The sequence below is a fragment of the Ascaphus truei genome, chromosome 3, assembly GCF_040206685.1.
Source record: "Ascaphus truei isolate aAscTru1 chromosome 3, aAscTru1.hap1, whole genome shotgun sequence".
NCBI classification, from domain to species: domain Eukaryota; kingdom Metazoa; phylum Chordata; class Amphibia; order Anura; family Ascaphidae; genus Ascaphus; species Ascaphus truei.
Genome location: NC_134485.1, coordinates 337,283,388 through 337,308,139, shown reverse-complemented (window position 1 = coordinate 337,308,139; position 24,752 = coordinate 337,283,388). Strand labels below are relative to the sequence as shown.

The 24,752-nt window shown below is 43.2% G+C and overlaps 1 protein-coding gene across 5 annotated transcripts in view; it reads left to right on the top strand.

Annotated features, from left to right (window-relative positions):
- The window catches only part of POU6F1 (POU class 6 homeobox 1), a 92,324-nt gene extending 73,294 nt beyond the window's left edge, over positions 1–19,030 (top strand). For 3 of the 5 annotated variants that reach the window (XM_075591619.1, XM_075591620.1, XM_075591621.1), the window contains 3 exons: positions 142–289; positions 8,064–8,232; positions 9,278–19,029. In XM_075591619.1, the coding sequence (XP_075447734.1) occupies positions 142–289; positions 8,064–8,232; positions 9,278–9,623 (663 nt within the window). In that variant the 3' untranslated portion in view covers positions 9,624–19,029. Of the gene's footprint in view, positions 1–141; positions 290–8,063; positions 8,233–9,277 lie in introns of all 5 variants that reach the window. The other 2 variants (XM_075591622.1, XM_075591623.1) reach the window with 1 other exon arrangement.
- The last annotated feature ends 5,722 nt before the right edge of the window (positions 19,031–24,752 follow it).

Below are 24,752 nucleotides of genomic sequence, written 5' to 3'. Positions count from 1 at the left end.
TCTGGCACTGGAACACTCGTTATGGCCCATTCAAGTAAATTGACCATAATGTATCTTACAGTGCTTTAAGCTGTCTTATCACATAGCACTGCTTAGCAAATAGGGCCCTTAGCATTATTTTTCTCTGCCTGTAATTCTCAGATGCAGTCGATTCAACAGATCCAACCTACCCCAGCTATTACTCCATCCTCCGTTGTCATGGCAAGCCCACCTCCAGCCACTACATCCTGTACTACCCAAGTCCATGTCAATTGTTCAGAGCCCCCAACTGTGGGCCAGCTGGTGTCCAGTAAGTAGCTCTGCACCAGATGCTTGTTGGCTTTTAAAATGGCGCATGAAGTTCTACGATTTCAGCTTCTTCGAATTACACAGATTCCACCCCCACCATTGGCAGCCTCTGTAATTTTGGGCTCGAGACATTAGGACCTTGTGTCTCCGGTGGCAAAAACTGAGGCAATAGTGGAAAAATGGTCAATAAATTGGTTACCACCTGAGTCTTTAATGCTGGTTTATTTAAATAATCATATTACAGTATTTAAACAGGTAGGAGCTTTTATTCTGACATATTTGGAAACGAAAATAGTGCCAACCAATTAACCAGGATTCAACGTAGTCTAAAACAATAAATATGAAGCAATAAATAGATATAAAATGTAAAATTTATAGTGTACTTAAAGTCCCACAACTAGAGTCAAAGGAGGTAATTCCAGTTCCTCCAGAAACAGCTTGCACAGAAAAGAAAAAGAGTCCTCCAGCTTGTAGACTCAAGTCATCATCCCAGACGTGTAAGATAGGGAAAAACAAAAACAGAAACAATGGTATAATATAGGTATAGTTCAAAATATATATGCCATACACTAAATATTAAAATACACGCACTTACATGTGACTAAACCACAGTGGGGAATAAAGATGTATCCCTCCACAACATCCAGTAGGAGTCTTAAAAAAGTAGAGAAAAAAAAGACATAGCATAATAAAATGTAATAACAATAGATGGATTAAAATAAGATGCACTCACAAACAGCAAATTCACATGGGCATTTGTGAATAGCTTTCCAGTATTGTTTCTGCCCACTCTGGTCCAGTCTTCCCATGCAAGATCACATTTCAGCGGTGTTATCAATTGTATGGCAACATTTGCTTCAAGCCCAGACTTCGCAGCAGCATTCCTATAACCGGAATGCCAGCATGTGCTATAGCGAATCCCCAGGTTCAGGAAAAATACAAACGGCACGGATAATATAAATTGTCAAAAATGGACAAACTGGTTTTCCAGCCAGTTTGTAAATTTTTGACAATTTATATTATCCATGATGTTTGTATTTTTCCTTAACCTATGGATCTGGGCGGTGTCAGATACATTCACGAAGCAAACACATACACCAGATACATGCACAATGGACTCACATACCACAATGGACTCACATACCACGCACAATGCACCATGTACACACATACCAAATACATATACTATAGACATACACATCATATACAGTACTTGCACATACACATACACACCAGATACCAAATATATGCACCATGCATGCGCGCACATATACCTTATACATGTGTCATATACACACATACCAGGTACACGCACTAAGCACACACACAATATACATACACTCATACATATCAGCAGGCCGCCGACAGGAGGGCTGAGCCGGGACAAGTGTCCCGGTGGCTGTGGTAGGCCAGCCTGACAGACGCTGCAAGTTAGGCCCAACCTCTGGTCAGGTCCAGCTGCCGGTCCTTTCGTTGCCGCCGGTCCTCTTGTTGCCGCCGGGCCCAGGCTCTCCCCCAGCTGCGGACCTCCCTCACTAACACTGTCCCACGCCGAGCTACTGTCGTCAGCACATGCCTCTCTGACTTCATCGGCATGAGAGGAAGGCCACGGCGTGGGCTGGCGTCACCAGCTCTGTGTTAGTGAGGGAGGCCCACAGCTGGGAGAGAGCCGGGGTCCGACAGCAACGAGCGGCCAAAGGCCTAAGACGTTCCCCAAGGTGGGGAGGGGTTGTATGTAATTGAGGGATGGGGGGGTTGGGTTGTATGCATTTGGGGTTGTTGTATGTATTTGGGGGGGGTTTCTATGTATTTGAGAGATGGGGGTTTGTATATATTTGTGGGGGTGGGGGTTGTATGTTTTTGTGGGGGGATTGTATGTATTTGTGGGGTGTCACGATAGACCAGGTCTTTTAACACATTTATATTTAAGGGATCAGTCAATAGGCAAAACAAGGCAGTGAAATAAAATGAGGTTTATTTGGATAAGACCTCGGAAACACACAGAAACACAAAATACAGGAAATATACACACTTACTGGGGTTTGGGGGTTGAAAACGAGACTTTCCATGTTGCAGGGTGCGTGCAAAACGCTTAACCCTGTTAACTCCACGTCACTGGAATAAACCTGGAACAAGCAACATTATTCCTCAGAACCAGACCTCAGCTGGCTAGGAGTCCCTGGCACCTCAATGCCCTTGTGAAACCCTACCGGTGCTTCACTGGACCAGTCCCAAGATTACCTGTACAGTTAGTCTGGAGACCGAGAGAGATATTTCTGAATGGGTAGTCCCTTTCATAGACTTCTGTGTCCCTATGGCTAACATGGGCAGGGACGGTCCACAACTCAGAACTGGGAACTTTTCCCACCAGCCAATCAGAGCGGGATCATCTGGGTGATGATGTCAGAGGAAGGGACGTCCCTTCCCCCCAGCCCACTCATTGGTAGCCTTGCTACCAAATGGCCCGACACCTCTGGACATCCTGGTTCTCCTTTGAGCTCAGATGGGTATGCAGACATCTTGGCTCCTATGTAAATGCTCAGGCTGACTTTGTGGATATTTATACATACAGTATAACACCGTATAAACCATACATTAATAAAGTATAAACCTTCGGAAACCTTATATAAAGTATGTGTGGGAAATTAGTTGGGGATATCTGGGCTTGAAAACGAGTCTGGGGGACACTGTGCAGCCCCAATGTAATTCCCCCCGCGTACCCACAAATAGTGCCTGCATGCCGGGGAGAATCAGGGGACCACCAGTAACTCGGCCCCCGAACTCCTGCAAACAAAAGGAATACATGTTTGCCCAAATATCCCGCCGAAAACGTACACTCCCAAAATCTGGGGTTTCTAGGGCACCGGTAACCGTAAAAGAGAAAAATAGTGTACTTTTATTTTCACACTGCTTGGCTGCTGGCAATGCAATTTGGTCCCAACACATAGATTTCCCATAGACTTACATTGGATTTCCAGAGTCCCCCCGATCCTTATGTATGGACGGGTACCCGCAAACCTATACTGTTTGCGGGGAGCCATAACGGTATTTGGAGTACCCCTAAACCAGAGACCCCCCTTTTTTATGGATCTTTAGAATATATTTTACCGTGGCTCACTTTTCGTCCCGGCTGTGCTGAAGCAGGGCACCCTAGTGGTGAGTCGCGGTTACGTTTTTAAGGGGAGATATTGCTGGGGCAATGTGCATACATGTATCCGCAAAATCCCCCTTAAAACTCATGCACCAGAAATCCCTACTCAATTACATGCCCGGAAAGGGGAGAACACAAAAAAATCTCTTTAATTCATTTTGGGCAGTGGATTCCTGCCTAAATACACATGGATATCATCTGTGGTGTTCTGCCAGGCTCTGTTCTGGGACCCCTACTCTTCTCATCAATGATCTTCCCACAGCTTGTAAGGGAGCCTCAAAACACATGTATGCAGATGACACAATCCTATATGCACACAATCCTATATGCACACAGCCATAGCCTCTCCGACCTTCAACACATACTTCAGTCTGACTTTTTGAGACTCGAAAACTGGATTTCCCAAAACAAACTTGTTTTTAACCACTGACAAGACTGTAACAATGGTATTTAGGACCAAGACTACATTTTTAAAGCTTCCAGTGACTGAGCTCCAGATCAGAACCAACGCTAACACCACCCTAACTCCTGTTACTAGTTTTAAATACCTGGGTATATGGTTTGACTCCCACTTAACATTCGGGATGCACATTGATACCCTGACATCCAAAACCTATGTCAAACTAGGTGTACTTTATAGGAACAAATCCTCCCTAAGTCTGCTGGTCAGAAAGCATATCGCACAGCAGATGCTAATGACAATTATCGACTATGGAGACATAGTATACGGCTTGGCACCCCAAATCCACCTTAGCAAACTTGACACCCTCTACAATTCAATATGCCGTTTTGTTCTCCAATGCAACACACACCACTGCGAAATGCTCAAAGAACTAGATTGGTCATCACTCGTGTCTAGGCGCAAAGTTCACCTTTCCCGTCTTGCCTTCAAATACTTTCTGTGCAAGCTACCCAGCTACCTGAACAAGCTCCTCACCCCTACCACTTGCAGCACTTATCATCTGAGATATGACTCCAAAAGACTGTTCGTTGTCCCAAGGCTCAACAAAGTATCCGGCCGCTCCTCCTTCTCTTACCGTGCACCCCAAAATTGGAACAACCTACTAGAGACTCTCACATCCACCACCAGTTTAAGTTCTTTCAAAACTAAGGCTGTCTCACATTTTAATCAGGTCTGTAACTGTTACATACACCTATAATATATATTATGTCTAAGGCTGCGGCCCCGCTCGCGCTGAGCGCGCTCATGCTTAGAGCATGAGCGCCGGGTGTCCTGCAACTTGCGGATGCGCGAGCGGAGGGGATGAGGGGGAGGCGCAATTGCAGGCTATCGGGCAAGCGGGAAAGTATAAAAAGTTTATTTACAAAAGCGCCGAACGTGTGTGCCCGCGCGTGAGCGGGAACATACATATATATATTATGACACACAGAAATATCGCTCAACACTTAAATAAATTGTGTCCAAAACACCTGTTAATCTATGCCCGTGTGCTATTTAAAGGTTGCTTTTCCTCTGTTGTTTCCATACATATATATATGCATGTAACCGCTCCAAGCGCAGCGCGCTCAGTGCGAGCGGGGCCGCAGCCTAACTGTGCATGCAATGTCTTGTATATAATGTATACCCTGTTCACATATGTAACTGTATTTGTCCAAGGACATACTTGAAAACGAGAGGTAACTCTCAATGTATTACTTCCTGGTAAAACATTTTATAAATAAATAAAATAAATATAGGGGTTCCCTAATAATCACCCCTGCTTCCCTGCTCCCAAAGTCACTTTCCTGCAGCTATCTCCTGGGGGAAATCACAACCCAACTTGGCATTCGTATCCCACAACCCTGCAGGGGACCGTATATGGGGAACATGGTTACAGAAAATACATGGTTTTACCTTACTGGACCCAAGAGCTAACCCTCTTGGCCCATTACCCACAGTCTCTAGAGGCAACTGGCTAGGCTTCACTTGTATTAATGAAGGCCAGCTACCTCCGTCCGTTACTGGGGGTCATATGTATTTGGTGGGTGGGAGTTTTTTTTTTTTTTGTATTTGGGGGGTGGAGGGTTAATTTTGTATGTAATTGGGGGGTGGGAGGTTGTGTGTGTGGGGCCAGGGGGGGAGGATGGAATAAGTGTGAGGAGGGGATTTTGAGTGAGAGTAGGGCAATTGATGGAGGGGGGGGAGTGAGATGAGTGGGGGTGTAAGAGGGGGAGAGGGGGTACGAGTGAGATGGAGGGGAGAGAAATACATGGGAAGAGGGGAAGGAAATAGAGGGGGCTCGCAAGACTGCCGACACGGGGGAGTGGAGGCGGTCGTAACTCTAGTCCTGGGCCCCGGGAAATCTGTATGTGGCCCTGCATATCAGATACATGCAATATACACACACATACAAGCGACATATACATGAACACTAAAACATACCCACATCAGATACTAAACTTTAAGGACACAGATGCATACACAATATATATATGTGGACTATACACACACATTAAATACATGCAATACACACTACAAATACAATACAAATACATGCAACAACAGACACACCAGATACATGCAACAACCACACACCCAAACACCAATACATCCACCATACATAAACACAGATACACACACGCACCCCAAACCCTCCCTCCTCCCCACAAAGAGGGCTAACTAGTGCCCCCGCATGGCTTGAGTCTGACTTTACAGCTGCCTTGACTGCCATGTGAGTGCTGATACTTGAAACTAATTGACTAGTCTAGTGCAACTTCTCTTCACCCTGTCCGATATCAACACCTTAACCAGGATTGCCTTCGGTGCTAGTCAGTTCAGTGCTAGACCAGATAAATGGTGTTAAGCCACAAGGCACATTATAACTTATTGAAGGTAATGGGCGGTAAGGTACTAATATGGCCCAAAGTAAGTAACCCAAGCTCACAGATTCTGGGCACTGAGATATGAAGGGCGTTTCCCATATGTATGTATATTCTATGACTGCTAGTATAACTAGGTCATTTCTAATCCCAATGCAAATTCTACTATATACTAAGTGTAGCACACTTTCCCCCACCCCCTGGGAGATATGGCAGCTACTGTGTATGTGCTGCTTTACCTGTGGCTCACATGGGGGCAGAGCCTCCGCTGCTGGGAGCCTGGGGTGTGTAGGATCCGTCTGGTGACAGCGCCTCCACTTGCACGGGATCCTACTATGTTGGATAACCCCGTGACAGGACCCAATACAATAATACACACACTGAATAAAATAACAGTTTACTGTATGCATAATAGTAATAAGAATAATACCTCGACCAAGCCAACTAGGCCTCGCAGGGCCGTAACCCCACAATGTCCTCCAACCAGTGTCCCCACCTGATGGGTTATACCCCCAACGTACTGAGGGGCCCTTGGGCAACCAACCACCCTGGTGTCTACAAGTAACAACCCACCCAAATGTGTGACAGCGCTGCCCACAAGAACTGATGGTGTATAGTTGGTGCACTTGTAGTACCTGCCCAGGTAATGCAGATCCACTGGTCCAGCGATGTTGGTGGTAATCTGGTCCCAGACCACCTGATGCCAGGTTGCAGCCGTGTCCTGTCTGTGTCCCTCGCACTGGCACTACAGGGGCAGTGTCCCTATCTATGGGCCTGTCCCTGCAGCAACCACAAGCTGAGGGGAGTCGGGGCCTAGTGGGGGGGGGTCTCTGGCCTAGTACATGGGCCACAGACGCCCTGCACACACAACCTAACCTGATCCTGTCCCAGCTCCGACTGGGCAGCAGGGGATTGCTGCAGCCCGATTGGCTGTTTTGTGCTCACATGCTATGCAGCCCCTGAGCATTATGGGGCATGTAGTTCCCCTGCGGACCTCTAATTGTAATGGCCACCGCGTCCCTATCACCTGTGCATGTGTGCGCCTGTAATGGCCGCCACAGATCCTCCTGTGCATGCGCAACTTTAAAGATGGCCGCCGCGTCCTGCACTGAGGAGCTCCGGCGACCGCATCGCCGCTCCAGCCCCCACCGCAACTCCAGGCATACCAGGCATCTGTCCGCACCCTCCGGTAGCACCCGCAACCGCCGCGGAGGTAAGGGGGGGGAGGGACAACGGGACCAAGGGGAGCCCAAAGGGGGACCTGGGCTATATAAGTACTGATCCGCCCTACACTGTCAGGATTCCATGTGAATCCTTCCATATAAATACGTTAGTATAATTGATAAAAGGGGCCTATTACGATACTTAACATTTTTAGTGCTAAAAGGGCCAGCAATGTGCTGACTCTTTTGTCAAAATCATCCGGCTGCATAACTGGTGCAGAGAAATGCAGAAGATTTGTCTTTAAACGAAATTCCCCATTGAAAGCAAAAATAAAATACGATACTGTTTTTATAACCAGTGATGCTATAATTTTAGTAGCCTACAAACAAACAAACACATAAATTATCATCGGAGATATGTTTCAGCATTGTATATATGTCCTTCTTGCAAGGGTCAGGTCATTTCAGAGAGGTTTACAAAATAGCAAACCTATACATACATCCCAGAGAGGCTCCTTCATTGTAAACAATGTAATTACGTAAGACATGGGGGCAAGATAGGTGTTTAAGTTGATGTAATACTTGTCACTGTATATCTTCACAACCGCATGGAACTTACATAGTCATGTTTTTATGTTTAGAGCCACACACTGGGGGCTATGATGAAAATGGAATAAACCTTGAAGAGATTCGGGAGTTTGCTAAAGAATTCAAAATCCGACGCTTGTCTCTGGGTCTGACGCAGACGCAGGTTGGTCAAGCTCTGACTGCCACAGAAGGACCAGCTTATAGCCAGTCTGCGATCTGCAGGTAAGGAATGGACCTCTTTGATATACATGTAGACCTACTTCTATTGTTGGGCTTTTATACTACTGGTAGTTAGGTGTACTCCTGCATGGCAGATATTTATAAGGACAATATTGCATATTGTTTATTCATTTAGAGAAGTTTCTATATTGTTGGGTTATTCATGTAGAACAGTTTGTATATCAGTGGGTACATTTGTAACCACGTTTGTGTGGGTACATTAATGGACGAACAAGAGTTCTTCATAGATATAACCAGTGGTTGACAAATCACCAAAAAATCTACTCGCCACACAAAAAAATCTACTCGCCACCTTGTACCAAACGTGTGCTGCTTAGGCCAATAGGAGCTCGCCACGATGTTAAATCCACTCGCCCGGGGCGAGCAAATGTATAGGTTTGTCGAACACTGGATATAACTGTGCACATAGGCTTGGAAATTTCATAGGCCTTCTTGACATGTATACGTTAGCTTTGTACACACTTTCATCTACAGTATGAATTTAATAAGTAAATTATGACAGATCATTAATGCATGCCAATTATGTGTAAATTGTTCATTCATGCAAACCAAATTGTGTGTGATAACCTTGTGCCTGATTTTGTATTCGTGCAGACCAGCTTGTGCATGGATGGGCATTACATAGTACAGAAGATTGAAAAAATACCCAGGTTCATCAAGTTCAACCTGTGTTAGCTACATACATAATGTCCATCAAGTTCAACCTAAGTTAGATACATACATAATGTCCATCAAGTTCAACCTAAGTTAGATACATACATAATGTCCGTCAAGTTCAACCTATGGGTACTAATGGAGACAAGCTTGTATATGATTGCATGTTCATATAGAACAGTTTTTGTATCTGTGGATGTTTATGCCACTTGAGTGTTATTATAAATTATTATATATAAATGTTATAAAATTTCTATTTAAGTAATGTTGTTAACTACAGACATTGAATAGTTCATAAAAATGCATCAATACATAGATGCTGATAGCTAAAATACTGACATAATCAGAACATGCTTTCTCCCTCCTGTGGCAGGTTTGAGAAGCTGGACATTACGCCGAAAAGCGCTCAGAAGCTGAAGCCTGTACTGGAGAAGTGGTTGATTGAGGCGGAGCTGAGGAACCAGGAGGGGCAGCAGAATCTCATGGAGTTCGTCGGCGGGGAACCATCCAAGAAGCGGAAGCGGCGTACCTCCTTCACTCCGCAGGCCGTGGAGGCCCTGAACTCCTACTTTGACAAGAACGCCTTGCCCACCGGGCAGGAGATCACAGAGATCGCTAAGGAGCTGAACTACGACCGTGAGGTGGTGAGGGTGTGGTTCTGCAACAGGCGCCAGACTCTGAAAAACACAAGCAAGCTCAATGTCTTTCAGATCCCCTAGAGAGGATGAGGCTATCTCACTAACACCACCTAATTCCCAGCACCATATCCTCTCCCCGTTCACCGGTGGTGATGCCCTGTGACGTTCTTCTGTGAAAGCACTTTGTGACTCAATCTCTGCTTTATCCATACTATGGCTGGCTGTCTCTTGCACCCAAACCCTTCTCTCTTTTTTTTATATGACTAAAGCCAAGCATGGTAAAAGGTCAATAGCCATCGCGGCCGGATGTCTCCGGTGGCCTTACTGCACAGATTTTGCATACTCTGTGCGTTTGTGGTAGCCAAATGGATTTCCCTCTATGGTGGGACAACAATTATTTGGCTTCACTAAGAAACAAGGGTTACTGTTGTGTTTGATGCAGCTTAGTTATATCATTATGTGGAGTGGCACAGTCAACACTTGTAGTTAGGATGTAATCTGCCCTCACAGTACACACATGGAGAGATTCGCCTTCTATGTCCAGCAGGAGTTTAACCAAATGTTTAAAGCCAGTGACTTCCTTTTAGGTTTCATGTATAACACCAACATATTTACTTTTCATACTATAGCCCTACAAATTAGATGCTATGGGGTAAATTCTTTGTACTCCAAAGCAGCAGTTCAGGCTGTTTTTTGGCCGAAAATCCCCAATGACGTCGACAGGGCGTTTTTGACCAAAAATCTCCAAACAGCCGCTTTAAGCAAATATAGAACTTACCCCTTTGTCTATTTTCTGTGCTTCTTGCTTGGTCCACAGGATTTACAACTTGTAAGGGCCCCGCCCTGTACTGTTCTTGGGGAACACTGATGTAGGAGAGATTCAATGCTTTTTTTTTTTTTTTATCTGAGCCTAATGCACATCTTTCATTGCTGACTTCAGAGTGAAAGTGAGAGAACTTGGAAATGTCCTCATCATTTTAGAAAGCAGACTCTTATGCAAATTGTGGATTTTTTTTCATTATTGAAGGTATATATATATAATTATTTTTTTTTGCGTTTTTTTATATATCACAATTTGTGTTTGCTTTTATGGAGTAATGTCTGGGGAAACAAACTATTACATTTTGGAGGGTGTTGCATATACATTTATTCCTGGAAGTTAGATTTTTTTTGGTTTTAGAAATAAGTCGCATAAAAGACAATTCTCCCCAAACAGTTTTGCACCAGTTCTTTACTCTGAAAAATGTTGGGTATTTCCTTACTTAATCCTGATCGGCCTTTGTCCCAGTGGAGTACTGGAGTGGAACGCTTATGAATTTCACTGCAATAACCTTGTGCTCCAAAGAGCTTACAATCTAGGGTTGTGGTAGCTAAGATGTGGGGAAATAAAGTGATTTTCTCCAGCAATGTACACTCTCTCACTGTCACTATGCTCTGTTGCAGAACCCTGTGGCATCAAAAGATTTATAGTTGACCTAATTGTAGCATCTACTACATGGCTGTCATATCTCATCATTTAGATTTAGGGCCAAAAATATTGGTCTGGAAAAATCTCAATCTTAAATATGCACTTGGAATACGTAGTAGAAAAAAAACATATCAAGATATTAGCTATGCTCTGCGTTGATTAAATCAATTTCAACCATAGTATTTGAGATAACTATGCTTAAGCCTTAAATCTGCACTTGAGTCGGTAGTGTATTCAACTTTTCACTTTCATTTATCGTGTTATCTGAATGTTGGCAGGAGTCATTACATCATATTAACGAGTTTTACCACCAGTGTGTATGAACTCACTTGTAATTAAAGAAAAAGTAATGTTTGGAGCATCAGCAAAAATGGGCTGTTTTCGTGGATGTGGAAACTTTCAGAGTGTGTTACCCTTATGAAGTAAAGACCTTGTGGTTTCTAAATAACAAAGACAGACTAGGTCACACCGAAACATTAACCATCGCGCAGACTGCACTGCCACCTCTGTTTTACAAATGGGAACTGCAAAAACATGACTCCCTATAATCTGACGTCATGTAGTTGGTTACCTTACACAACCGCAGACACACACAGACACTCATTGATACACAGAAGACGGGGGAGTGGAAGCAGATCATCTGACTGGGTCCAGTAATACAAACTTTTTCCGCAACACACTTTCCAGACGTGAAAAGCTTTCTGTCCGAAGAGATTCCAATGTGGCATGACTTACACATGTGCTCAGCTAACCGTCCTGAACATGACAGGCATTGCTGAGCAACAAAGCACAACACATTGGACCTGGATATAGTTTTGCGAGATTGGAATAGAAGAGAGGAGGATCTCTTATGTATGTGTTTGTCCCTCTCCTACCATGATTAGTAATTGCATTGCATAGTTTCACATGCCTATCCCTGATTAATCCCGAATTCTGTTGAATCTGTTTTTTGAGCACTTTAGTACAATTTGCATAACATATTGTACATAGAAAATGACAGCAGACGAGGATAATTGGGCCCCCCTGATGTGCACATTTTTACTACTTTCACTGTAATACCTTAAACCCAAGTTGATATTATTCCCTTGTGTTTTATCCTAAACCTATTTGAATGTATTTATATCCAGTAGCTTTTATGTGCATTGGAGTCTGTAGTGAAGAAGTACTGCAAAGAATGGCCTTTCTTCTAGAATTTCTCTATATATGAAACATACAGTATATACTCTCCAGCTGTGCTTTTTTTTCTTCCTTATACTGATGCAGCGGCCGTTATTCGAACTCATCACGGCGCCGATTTTGAGTTCTCTGCTGTTCCCCAAGCAGCATGAACGCGGCCAATCGCCCCAGGCACCCGCGCTTATCGCGGATGTTTTGTTTGAATTTCATGGATTCTGTTTCTTCGTTTGCAATAAAATGGATGAATTGTAATGTGTGCAGTACTGTGCTACTGTGTCAATTTCATGTTTTTAATAGCCAGAACACTAAAATGCGTTTTTCTGCTCTCGCCGCGCTCGCATCTTAGTGCGGAAAGGCTGGGATTCATCCCGCGGTTTCAAATCGGGATTCCGATGTACAGGACGCGTGAAGTGTTCGAATAACGGCCGCTGCATCAGTAGCTGTTAAAACTCTATCATATTCACATTGTCCCACTGTACATGCTGGGATACTAATCTCTTTGGGCATAAGGCATTTGATGACAAACCATTGTTTTTTGTCAATAGGGACAAAGGTAAAATGAAATCACAGAATGGAGAGCACTTGATAGCAATAAAACTCCAGTAGGGCTACAAATATTACCAAAGGCAGTGGAACTAACCTCTTTCAATATGGTGAGAATAGGTAAGGCACAGTTAAAGCTGAACTTTCATTCACTTAAAACAGCAATTTGTGCTGATTACTGCGGGGGGTTTTGCCTCTTTATTTTTTTTTACAGTTATTTACTTGCCTTCTCCAACACTGTTTTCATTTTTAAAATCTGATGCTTCGTTTAGGAGACGTACTGTAAGAGTTTGAAGCATTAAAATAAAAATGGTGTTCTCCAAACACCCCAGCGCAGTCTAAATGTTACCATGGTAACCTCAGATAGCTGGAGCTTAAAATAAATCATAATGTTTAACACTAAAATTTTAAAAAAAAAAAAAATACAGGAAAAGCTCAGGGGACTAGATACAAACATCACATGACCAAAACTAATACAGGCATACCCCGGTTTAAGTACACTCACTTTAAGTACACTCGCGAGTAAGTACATCTCGCTCAATAGGCAAACGGTAGCTCACGCATGCGCCTGTCAGCACGTCCTGAACAGCAATACCGGCTCCCTACCTGTACCGAAGCTGTGCACAAGCGGGGAGACTATAGAGCCTGTTACACATGCGTTATTTACATCAGTTATGCACGTATATGACGATTGCAGTACAGTACAGTACATGCATCGATAAGTGGGGAAAAGGTAGTGCTTCACTTTAAGTACATTTTCACTTTACATACATGCTCCGGTCCCATTGCGTACGTTAATGCGGGGTATGCCTGTATGGGCTTACGGAGGGGGCGAGGTGGGGAGGCTTGCGGCTTTAACTGTACATTGCCCCGTTTCTCACTATATGAAACGGGCCCAAGAGTTTGGTCAAATGTTACAGAGCTTTAGTCTTAAAAGAAAGACCCATCTAGAAACATTCGGAGTAATTTAAGGTGCTTTTGCTGCAAAACTGATGCAAAGGAAAAACTCCAAATTGCTTTCAAGGCTACTCCATTTTGTTTTATGCCAGCTGTTCTTTTATTATTATTATTATAATTATTATTAGCATTTCTTCGTAAAGTGCCAACATATCCCGCAGCGCGGTACAATGGGGGTACAGAGTGATGTATATGACACAAACAGAATGATCTTACCAAATAAGGACAAAGAAGCGCAAACAGATACAAGAGGTAATAAGGGCCCGGCGCGTGAGAGCTGACAGTCTTAGCCTAGTTTTGCAGCCTGGAGACTTTAGTACATAGCCCCCAAAGTGAGCGACTGGTATTTGTATGTTTAATAAGTTAAAAAGATGTCATCTTCATCTTTTCTCGAAATGCAGACCATTATCTGTGCTTTAAATGTTTTATTTTGTTACTTCCTTGGTAGCTGGCGGCTTTGGATTGCTTTTGTATGACGACGTCATGATGATTACCAAAACAACTACGGTTGTGTGACGAGATTTTGAGATATTTACCACTTTGCTGCTGTAAAGAAAAATCATTCATTTTTCACAGGACACAAAAGGTGCATTTCTTTTTTTAGTTTACAAGGGATAAAATCATGAATGGAAATCAGCGCCATTTTTGTTGTATTTCCCTCCCCCCCCCCTTTTTTTTAACGTAGAAAAGTGTACGTATTTTTAAATAATAATTTCTTGTAACTTGCTGCGGTTTCTTGGTGTCTAAAATCTTTGGACATTTTTTTACAACATATCTATTTCCTAATAGGACGGTTTGTGTCAAGAGATAAATGATGATAAATCCTACTGTTATTCTTTATTTTCTGTTTCTTAAGTAGTTATGCTGCCATTAGATAAACAAATAAGTCCCAGAACCACAGAAGTGTGCTAAGCTTTAGCTTCATATTCATTTGAGTGGGAGTAAAGCTTGGCTCCCTTTGGTGGGTCTGGATCTTTTGTGTGTAACACGATAATTCTCTGATGCAAATTACATGGTATCCGAAGAAAAGAAACACGTTGATTTTTTCGCAGAAAACAAATAGGTAAAATATTAATTTTAAATGTCATAGAAACATTCAAAGAAAGCTAATTGTTTAACGTATGTGTGCGTTGTTGTTTAACGGAGCAATCCATGCAATATGCAATATTTGTTTTTCCTTAAATAAATCAGTTCTGTAGTATTAGATAATACTTACATTTTTGTTTATTCAACTCAATGCAATTTTTGATGAGTTTTAAAACATCCTTTGATTTGTATAGCAGGCATTAGCCCACCTCCCCAGCAGTCCAAGATCTTTGCAACACTTTCCTGTTTGTGATCATTTGCTGCCAATATTCCCAGCAGTTTGAGCAGCAAACTGTAACAATAGATAATGTTACCTAATTATAAAGCCGGTCCTTGCTTATCTGATGGAATGTGTCCCGCAAACCACCGTCGGATAACGGACCGTTTGATTGCGAGTCCATGGTAATCTGCAGCACTGAGCGTCCGATAACCGGTTCCGACGTCCATATATTAAAACTAAACAATATATATATATATTATTATTATTTTTATTTTGTAAGTGCTGCGTAGAGTGCCTCTTTAAGGGCCCGGCCTTCTTTTAATGAGAAAAAACAAAATGGATCAATACAGGACCAAAGAGATTTACTTTCTTTCCAGCAGTGGTAAGTTTCATACTCTTGTGGTATTCTCTAATGTACATCTCTTCTTGTTACCTGCAGGAAATCTCAATTATAGGCTGGAGAAGTGTCTCACTGAGTAAAGGCACTGTGGGCTCCTTGTCACCTTAAGTAAATACTTTTATCTCCCAGTCCTTCTGGCCGGTCTTGAGAAAGCATTGTCATGTCAAATGTGTCGGGTCGATTGAGTGTGACGTCAGAGGGCCCACAGCATGCAGGGAGGACGTGTTTCTCGAGGGTGTCTGGTGGTTTAAATCCCTTTAGATGCCACGGTTTATTTTGTTTCACCAGAGGAAATGGCTAGACAGTGTGATCTCATAGGACCTAGAGTTTTGTCTTTTTCTTACACATCTGTTTTAAAATACGAGAATTTAAACTCCTGTTTAGCTGATACATTTATTGTAGCTCTGCCAGCGGTACAATGTTACCTTCTATAGAAACCACAGCCATCCGCAACAGGTGGATATATAGTGTGTAGTTACAAGTCATTTTCAGTTATGGTAGGACAGTGTTAGTGTGTCAGTAGCTGGTGTCTGAAATAAAGTTATCTTTGGCAGAATACAAGACAGTCTTTCTAGACCAGGGTTTTTCAACCAGAGTTCCGAGGAACCCTTGGCTTCCCCGGGCATCTCTAAAGGGTTCCTTGTAATGTTCTGGTCATTTGAAAATCCTATCAAATATAGAAGAATTTACAATGTATCTGGTCACAGAGTTGGTATTAGAGATGGTCGGGGGGTTCTCAGAATTTCACTTAGGGTTCCTTAACAAAAATGTTTTGGAAACCACTGCTCTAGACAGCAGGAAATGGATACATCTGCCTTAAACTAAATGATTGGCAGTTATTGTAGAGATCTCCCTGTGTAATGCTCCTGTCATTCCTACACACAACAAGCGCCAAATGTGTAGCAATTGAGAACACTGCTTTATACAGGAGGGCCCCGGGTATACGGCGGGTTCCGTTCCAGGGGCCCGCTGTATAGTGAAAATCGCCGAAAAGCGGATCCACCGATTTTCAGTTGTTTTGCATGCGCAAATCGGTCTGTGCGTGCAAACTACAGTATGGACGCGAAAACTACGGTCTGCGCATGCGCGCTGGGTGCAACCGCCCATTCTGCGCATGCGCGACTAAAGATGCAAGCTGGCGGCCCCCTTCTCGGTGCCGCCGTATCGGCGGATCGCCGAAAAGCGGGGCGCCGAGAAGCGGGGCACTGCTGTAATACGAAGCACCGGCTAGAAAATACATAAGCCTGAGCTGATGTTACATTTGAGAGAACCAAGAGGTTTAAGAGTTGGATAAAAATTAAAATACAAATATAGTTACTATTATCTAGTACTACAGAAGCGATTTATTTAAAAAAAAAAAAAGATTTCATGTTGCTGCTTTAAGCATCCAACTGAAAGAATGCAAATGTTTCCATTGTTTTTGTAAGCAAGCTGACTATTCTGGTCTATATATACACTGTAAATCACTGAATAAATAATAACATGTCCTCCCCTACTGAATATGAAGATTTGTCTCTTCCTCCCTTTCTATAACAGCAAAAAGAAAAAAAAATGTGTGCTAAGTTGCAATGCCAGTGTATGGTTTCTGCCCGAAGCCCTTACAAATGAGGTGGAGGGTAAGTGATGCGATCAGTAGAGCAATTAACCCTAAGCTGCTAGAAGCAGTGAATATACCATAGGTGCATGTGGCATATCCCTCGTAGCAGTAAACACTAGATCAACAGATAATTAATAATAACAACTGTTAGATAGCAGAAATTCAACAAGTGAATTAAGTAGCACCTTGCCAAAGGACTGAGTCAATATGAAGTGATGGCAATTGCCAAAACCGAAAAAGTCCATAGATGGGTGTCAAGGTTGTAAATTGCTGCCCCTGTGTAGGATAACCAGTCGTTGGCAGAGATACTTAACCCTAGGGAGTGAAACAGACGTTATATCTGTGTTATCAATATTATCTGAGTCTTTGACGAAGATTTTAAGTATCATTTATGACTCAACAGGTTATGAGTGCATGGATTTTTTTAGTCTCATTTGAGCTTGGATATATTATTCTTTTCCCTTAGCTCACTTACCAGCATTTTAACCAAGGTATTTTTTCTCTACCAAAATTAGATTGTAAGCTCTATGGGCCAGGGACTCGGAGTGCCTGCCAAATTCTATGTACTGTGCTGTGTACACTGCCAGCACTATGTCAGCGCTATGTAATAAAACAATAATTATTAGGCACTCACGAGTCATTCAGTAAGTTTAATACTTATGGCATCAGCATTGCGGCTCTTACCTTTATTAAGATGTTCACTTATGTAGACCGGTTATCAAGATACCTTGGAAGAGACCGAAGTAAGGACCACAACATTGATGCTATAAGCAATAGACCAGCTGGATTTCATGCGAGTGCCCAGTGATGCATTATACTCCAGTTCAGCTAAAGATGTACTGTACCATCCGGTACTTCATTTCATGGCACAATGCAACCACCAGGGGTCCCTGGAGTTGTCAATGAAAGGACAACACTTGTCACTACTGGCAACGGCAGCTGTAGGAGGAGGGGTTTTTTTTTGGGTTTTTTTTGAGAAGAGAAATTGTAAATATATGTACAGAAAAAAGGCGCAGCCATCCATGGTAGTTTTGTTTACATAGGTCACTAGTGCCACAGTACAAATCCAGTACCATGTACTGTGGGCATCGTACCATGGAGTTAACCCTCTCGCCGCTTACCCTGGCAGAGAAAGAGCGGGATATTAAACGGAGCACTCCGGAGAAGAGTTTTGGTAATGTGCTTCTCCGCAGAGACGATGATACCTATCCTCGGATCACTGACATGCACACACATACGCTTTCTAAGATCACCTCCACAAACGTTTGTTGAACTTCTTGGAATGTGGCTCCTTCTATTTACACTTCTAAAATAGAAAAAAGGGGCACACGTGCCATGGGGCAGAATAGACTTGGACTTTAGAAATGCAAAAGACAGTAATGCCTATGCTGCTGGCGGGGAGTTTGGCAACTCAACAATCTAATGCATTGGGTGGGCTTCAGGCAGAGAAAGGGTGGGACAGTATCATGAGGTTCCCTTCGTGATACTTAAAGGTTGACAGATGTTGCTGCCTGTGCATCTTTGGCAATGTACACCCTTATGTCTCACTGTGCGCTGCAGATGTAGTAAAGGGAAAAAATACACTGTAACAGGTGACCTAACAGAACCATTCAGTATGTTGCATTCTCTAAACTTGCTATTGTAAATGTGACAAAAGCACTTGATGTAGTTGTGTGAAATAAATAGTATTTTTCCTTTTTCTAAAATGCAATTGTTGATTCTTTCATCCATTCAATTATTACATAGTTACACAGTAGATGAGGTTGAAAAAAGACACATGTCCATCAAGTTCAATCTATGTTAAATTTAGATAACAGATACTTATCCTATATTTGTATTCACCGTATATTGATCCAGAGGAAGGTAAACAAAAAACCCCAGTGAAACCTTATCCAATGATGTCTCATTAGGGCAAAATTAAATTCCTTCCTGATTCCAGAAAATTGCAATCTGATTTCTCCCTGGATCAACATCCTTCCCATGTTTACTTATTTGGTATATCCCTGTATACCTTTCCTTTCTAAAAAGATGTCTAACTTTTGTTTAAAGATATTTATTGTATCTGCCATCACAGTCTCCATGGGTAATGAATTCCACATTTTAACTGTACCTGTACTGTCCACGAATATATTTGTATATATCTGTATATTTGTACATAGCCCCTCTTAGACGCTTCTTTTTTTTAATTATTTATTTTTTATACTTCAATAAAAATGTAAGATTTCAGAAAAAAAGGATAATAACAAAGAATAAAGATAATAATAAAAATTAAAAAAGGAAATACAATAAAATATCATTAAGGTGATGCCACAATATCAACAATGTTAAAATACAAGAAACAAACATTAAACATCAAAAAGGAAAGGTAAAGGGGGGTACAAGGAACCTAACGGGAGAGAATGGTAGAGGGGGAACTGAGGGGGAAGGATAAACTAGGAGGAGGGGGGCGGTAAGGGAAGTGGAGGGAAAGGGGGTACCAGGGTCGTAAACACGATTATAGCATTGCTCATAAACAGTGATTTGGGTTGTTGGATTAGTTAGTTTGGACAAGGCTTCAAAATAACCCAGGACACAGGACTGTTGTGTGGTAAGACAGTAGATCTTTCGCAGTTACCGATATAGGGGGAGAACTACACCACAGACAGAAACTCTATTTCCTGAGCCAAGGGTCTCAGGTCATATAGAATCTCTTTGTTGTATGTCTTAAGAAAGAAGTAACATCATTTATTCTATTCTCAACTGTACGTCTGGACGGGGCCTGATGATTCTTCCAGGCCGCGGCGATTGCGCATCTGGCTGCTGTTATGTGATATGTGAAATTAAACACCTAGTTGTATAGTTCACATTTTTGACTGGTTTCGCAAGGAGGTATATTAAAGGGTCAATAGGTATCTTAATTTCTATTGTTTCCTCTAGGATTGTTTGAATTAAAAGCCAGTATTTCTGGATAACTGGGCACTTCCACCAATGTCACCGACCTGCCCACACCTCCTCCAGCACAGTCCAGACACCTGGGGGTATATATTTTTTTAGCCTTTTGGGCGTCAGATACCATTGGAATAAAATCTTATAGATATTCTCCTTTGTTGTTGTACAGATTGATAGTTTTGAGGCATTCTTCCAGATGTTCCCAGACTTCCCTGTCTATATCAAGATTTAAATCTTCGGCCCATTTCCTCACATAGGTGTGTTTAAAACCAGAGACGAACATGAAACACAGACAGAGCTCAATGCACATCCAGCTAAACTTTATACACGGTACAGTGCCTAAATATACATGTATAGATATCTATTAAATAAAATGGTCTTTTAGTTTAACATTTTGGCCAAATTGTTGTAAGCCCCTGAGCCACTGCACGGCGGACCACATCTCAAGGGTCCCTACACTAATATAAAGTCTTAATAACCTGTGCATTACCAGGAAGAATGATTTATAATAAATCTGTCAAAATTAGTTGCAAAGTTCTAAGTCTGATTGAAGCTTTTATTAACCTGTACATTACCAGGAAAAGCACTCTGTATTAGATTTGTCACAATCACACTGCAAGCAAGCAAGTTCCCCTGAGAGTGGGAGATGCTATGGAGTGAGCTTTTAACCATTTAAAAGTGGGAGGGGTGAGCTTAAATTAGGTAGGAGGTTGCCACCCTCCAATCAGCTAAGACCAGCTGAACAAGAATTGTATGTTTTACAATTCTTGTTCAGCTGGTCTTAGCTGATTGGAGGGTGGCAACCTCCTACCTAATTTAAGCTCACCCCCTTCCACTTTTAAATGGTTAAAAGCTCACTCCATAGCATCTCCCACTCTCAGGGGAACTTGCTTGCTTGCAGTGTGATCGTGACAAATCTAATACAGAGTGCTTTTCCTGGTAATGTACAGGTTAATAAAAGCTTCAATCAGACTTAGAACTTTGCAACTAATTTTGACAGATTTATTATAAATCATTCTTCCTGGTAATGCACAGGTTATTAAGAATTTATATTAGTGTAGGGACCCTTGAGATGTGGTCTGCCGTGCAGTGGCTCAGGGGCTTACAACAATTTGGCCAAAATGTTAAACTAAAAGACCATTTTATTTAATAGATATCTATACATGTATATTTAGGCACTGTACCGTGTATAAAGTTTTGCTGGATGTGCATTGAGCTCTGTCTGTGTTTCATGTTCGTCTCTGGTTTTAAATGTATATTGCCATGCTCAGTAGCACTCCTCTGTGACACTTATACGCTTATATATATGTTGTGGTTATTTTGGGGGTTCAATATGAGCTTGTGGGTGTTCTGTATGTCTCACATAGGTGTGGTCAGGTGTGTCCACCCCCAAGAGCAAACTCAAATATATTTTAGTGATTAACCCTTTCTGATATTTCCCTTGACTACACAGGGTCTCAAATTTAGTCAGTTCTGGGAAATCCGCTCCTCTAGAAGCTTTTTTGGATATAGAGCCTGATTTGTATTGTATGTCTTTATTTATATAGCGCCATTAATGTACATAGCGCTTCACAGCAGTAATACATGTGGTAATCTTATAAATAACAGATAATATAAATAACAGATCATGGGAATAAGTGCTTTGGACATTAAGGAAGAGGAGTCCCTGCTCCGAGGAGCTTACAGTCTAATTGGTAGGTAGGGAGAACGTACATAGACAGTAGGAGGGAGTTCTGGTAAGTGCATCTGCAGGGGGCCAAGCTTTATGTATCATGTGTTCAGAATAGCCACAGTGCTATTCATATGCTTCTTTAAGCAAGTGTGTCTTAAGGTGGGTCTTAAAGGTGGATAGAGAGGGTGCTAGTCGGGTACTGAGGGGAAGGGCATTACAGAGGTGTGGGGCAGTCAGTGAAAAAGGTTTAAGGCGGGAGAGGGCTTTAGATACAAAGGGGGTAGAAAGAAGACATCCTTGAGAAGAACGCAAGAGTCTGGATGGTGCATAACGAGAAATTAGGGCGGAGATGTAAGGAGGGGCAGAAGAGTGTAAAGCTTTAAAAGTGAGGAGAAGAATGGAGTGTGAGATGCAGGATTTGATCGGAAGCCAGGAGAGGGATTTCATGAGGGGAGATGCTGAGACAGATCTCGGAAAGAGTAGAGTGATTCTGGCAGCAGCGTTTAGGATAGATTGTAGGGGAGACAGGTGAGAGGCAGGAAGGCCGGACAGCAGGAGGTTACAGTAATCAAGACGGGAGAGAATGAGGGCCTGAGTCAGAGTTTTAGCAGTCGAGCAACAGAGGAAAGGGCGTATCTTAGTTATATTGCGGAGGAAAAAGCGACAGGTTTTAGAAATGTTTTGAATGTGAGGGGCGAATGTGAGAGAGGAGTCGAGTGTGACCACAACGCAGCATGCTTGGGCTACTGGGTGAATGATCGTAGTTCCAACAGTAATGTGGAAGGAGGTAGTAGGGCCAGGTTTGGGAGGAAGTATGAGGAGCTCTGTTTTAGCCATGTTGAGTTTAAGACGGCGGAGGGCCATCCAGGATGATATAGCAGAGAGACATTCAGAAACTTTGGTTTGTTCAGCAGGTGTAAGGTCGGGTGTTGAAAGGTATATTTGTGTGTCGTCAGCATAGAGGTGATAATTAAACCCAAAATATGTTATTAGGTCACCTAGAGAGAGTGTATACAGAGAAAAGAGAAGAGGTCCCAGGACAGAGCCCTGGGGTACCCCCACAGAGAGATCAATAGAGGAGGAGGAGGTGTTAGCAGAAGAGACACTGAAAGTACGATGGGAGAGGTAGGATGAAATCCAGGATAGAGCTTTATTCCGAATGCCAAGAGTATGGAGAATGTGAAGGAGAAGAGGGTGGTCCACGGTGTCAAATGCTGCAGAGAGGTCGAGTAATATGAGCAGAGTGTAATGACCGCTGTCTTTGGCAGCATGGAGGTCGTCAGTTATTTTAGTGAGGGCTGTTTCCGTGGAGTGAGCAGTGCGGAAGCCAGATTGTAGAGGGTCTAGGAGAGAATAGGTGTTGAGAAAATGGAGCAAGCGAGAGAATACAAGACGTTCAAGGAGTTTAGAGGCAAAAGGCGAGGGAGACAGGTCGATAGTTAGAAAGACAGGTAGGGTCAAGCTTGCTGTTTTTGAGTAATGGTATGACTGTTGCATGTTTGAAGGAGGATGGAAAGGTTCCAGAGCAGAGGGAGGAGTAAAAATGTGCGTGAGCGTAGGGATTATAGCAGGAGCAAGAGGTTTTAGGAGATGGGAGGGAATGGGGTCAAGAGGGCAAGTGGTAGAGGGAGAAGAGGCGATCAACAGCGACACATCCTCCTCTGAGACAGTGGAAAAAGAGTCAAGGAAGGCAGGAGGAGAGTTAGGAAGAGGTGTAGGATGGGAGGAAGAAACAGAGGGGATGTTCCGACGTATGGATTCCACCTTTTCCTTAAAATAGTCAGCAAAGTCCTGAGCGGAGATGGAAGAAGGAAAAGCCGCTGAGGGTGGTTTGAGTAGAGTATCAAAGACAGAGAACAGTCGGCGTGGGTTAGACTTGTGCATGTTGATTAGTGAAGAAAAGTAGGCTTGTTTAGCTTGCGAGAGGGCAGAGTTGAAACAGGTTGAAATAGCATGAATTTGTAGTGAATGAAGTCTGCGAGAGTATGAGATTTCCTCGAGAGGCGTTCAGAGGAACAAGTGGAGGAACGCAGCATGCGCGTGTGGGAATTTAACCAGGGTCTAGGGTTAAAAGGGCGAGTGCGGCAGAGAGAAAGCGGGGCATGTAGATCAAGAGAGGAGGACAAGACAGAGTTGTAGTTCCTGACCAGGTTGTCAGGGTCTGTAGCAGAGCTTAGAGAGGATAGGGAGGAGTGTAAAGTGGACTCAAAGTCAGGTAAGTGAATAGAGCGCAGGTTTCTGCAGAACCGGGGGGTAGATGGAGGTGGAGAAGGGGAGAAGCGAGATAGAGAGAATGAGATGAGGTGATGGTCAGAGAGAGGAAAAGGGGAAATGGAGAAATCGGAGAGAGAGAAGTTTTTAGTGAAAACCAGGTCTAAGTAGTGGCCATCCTTGTGGGTGCTGGCTGCAGTCCACTGTTGAAGGCCAAAAGAATAGATTAGAGAAAGAAAGCGGGAAGCCCAAGGGAGAGAGGGGTCATCAATGTGGCAATTGAAGTCCCCAAGGAGAAGAACAGGGGAGTCTGAGGAGAGAAAGAAAGAGAGCCAGGATTCAAATTGAGAGAGAAAGGCAGAGGGGGGATGAGTAGAGGTAGGTGGGCGATAGATGACAGCCACGTGAACAGGGAGAGGAGAGAAGATCTGGACAGTGTGAACCTCAAAGAAGGGAAAAGCAAGAGAGGGGGGAATAGGAAGAGTTCGGTAACGGCAGAGAGAGGAGAGCAGGAGCCCCACACCTCCACCCCTGCCATCAGGGCGCGGAGTGTGGGAGAAGGAAAGGCCACCATAAGAGAGGGCAGCTTCCAGAGCAGAGTCAGACTGAGTGAGCCAGGTCTCAGTTATAGCAAAGAGAAGCAGGCAGTGAGAGAGAAAGAAGTCATGCACAGAGAGGAACTTGTTAGAGAGGGAGCGAGCATTCCAAAGGGCACAGGAGAAAGGGAGAGAGGAGGGAGGGTGGCATGGGATGGGTATGAGGTTGGAGGGTTTAACACCAGAAGGAGTAGAAGTTGCATGTGGGAGGCGAGGACGAGAGCAAGTAGAAATAAGGCAGGGACCAGGATTGGGAGAGATATCCCCAGAAGCAAGAAGGAGAAGCATGGAAAGAAAGAGAATGTGTGAGGATGATTTGTAGGGGTGTGTTTTAGTGCAGGATGTATAGCTGTGTG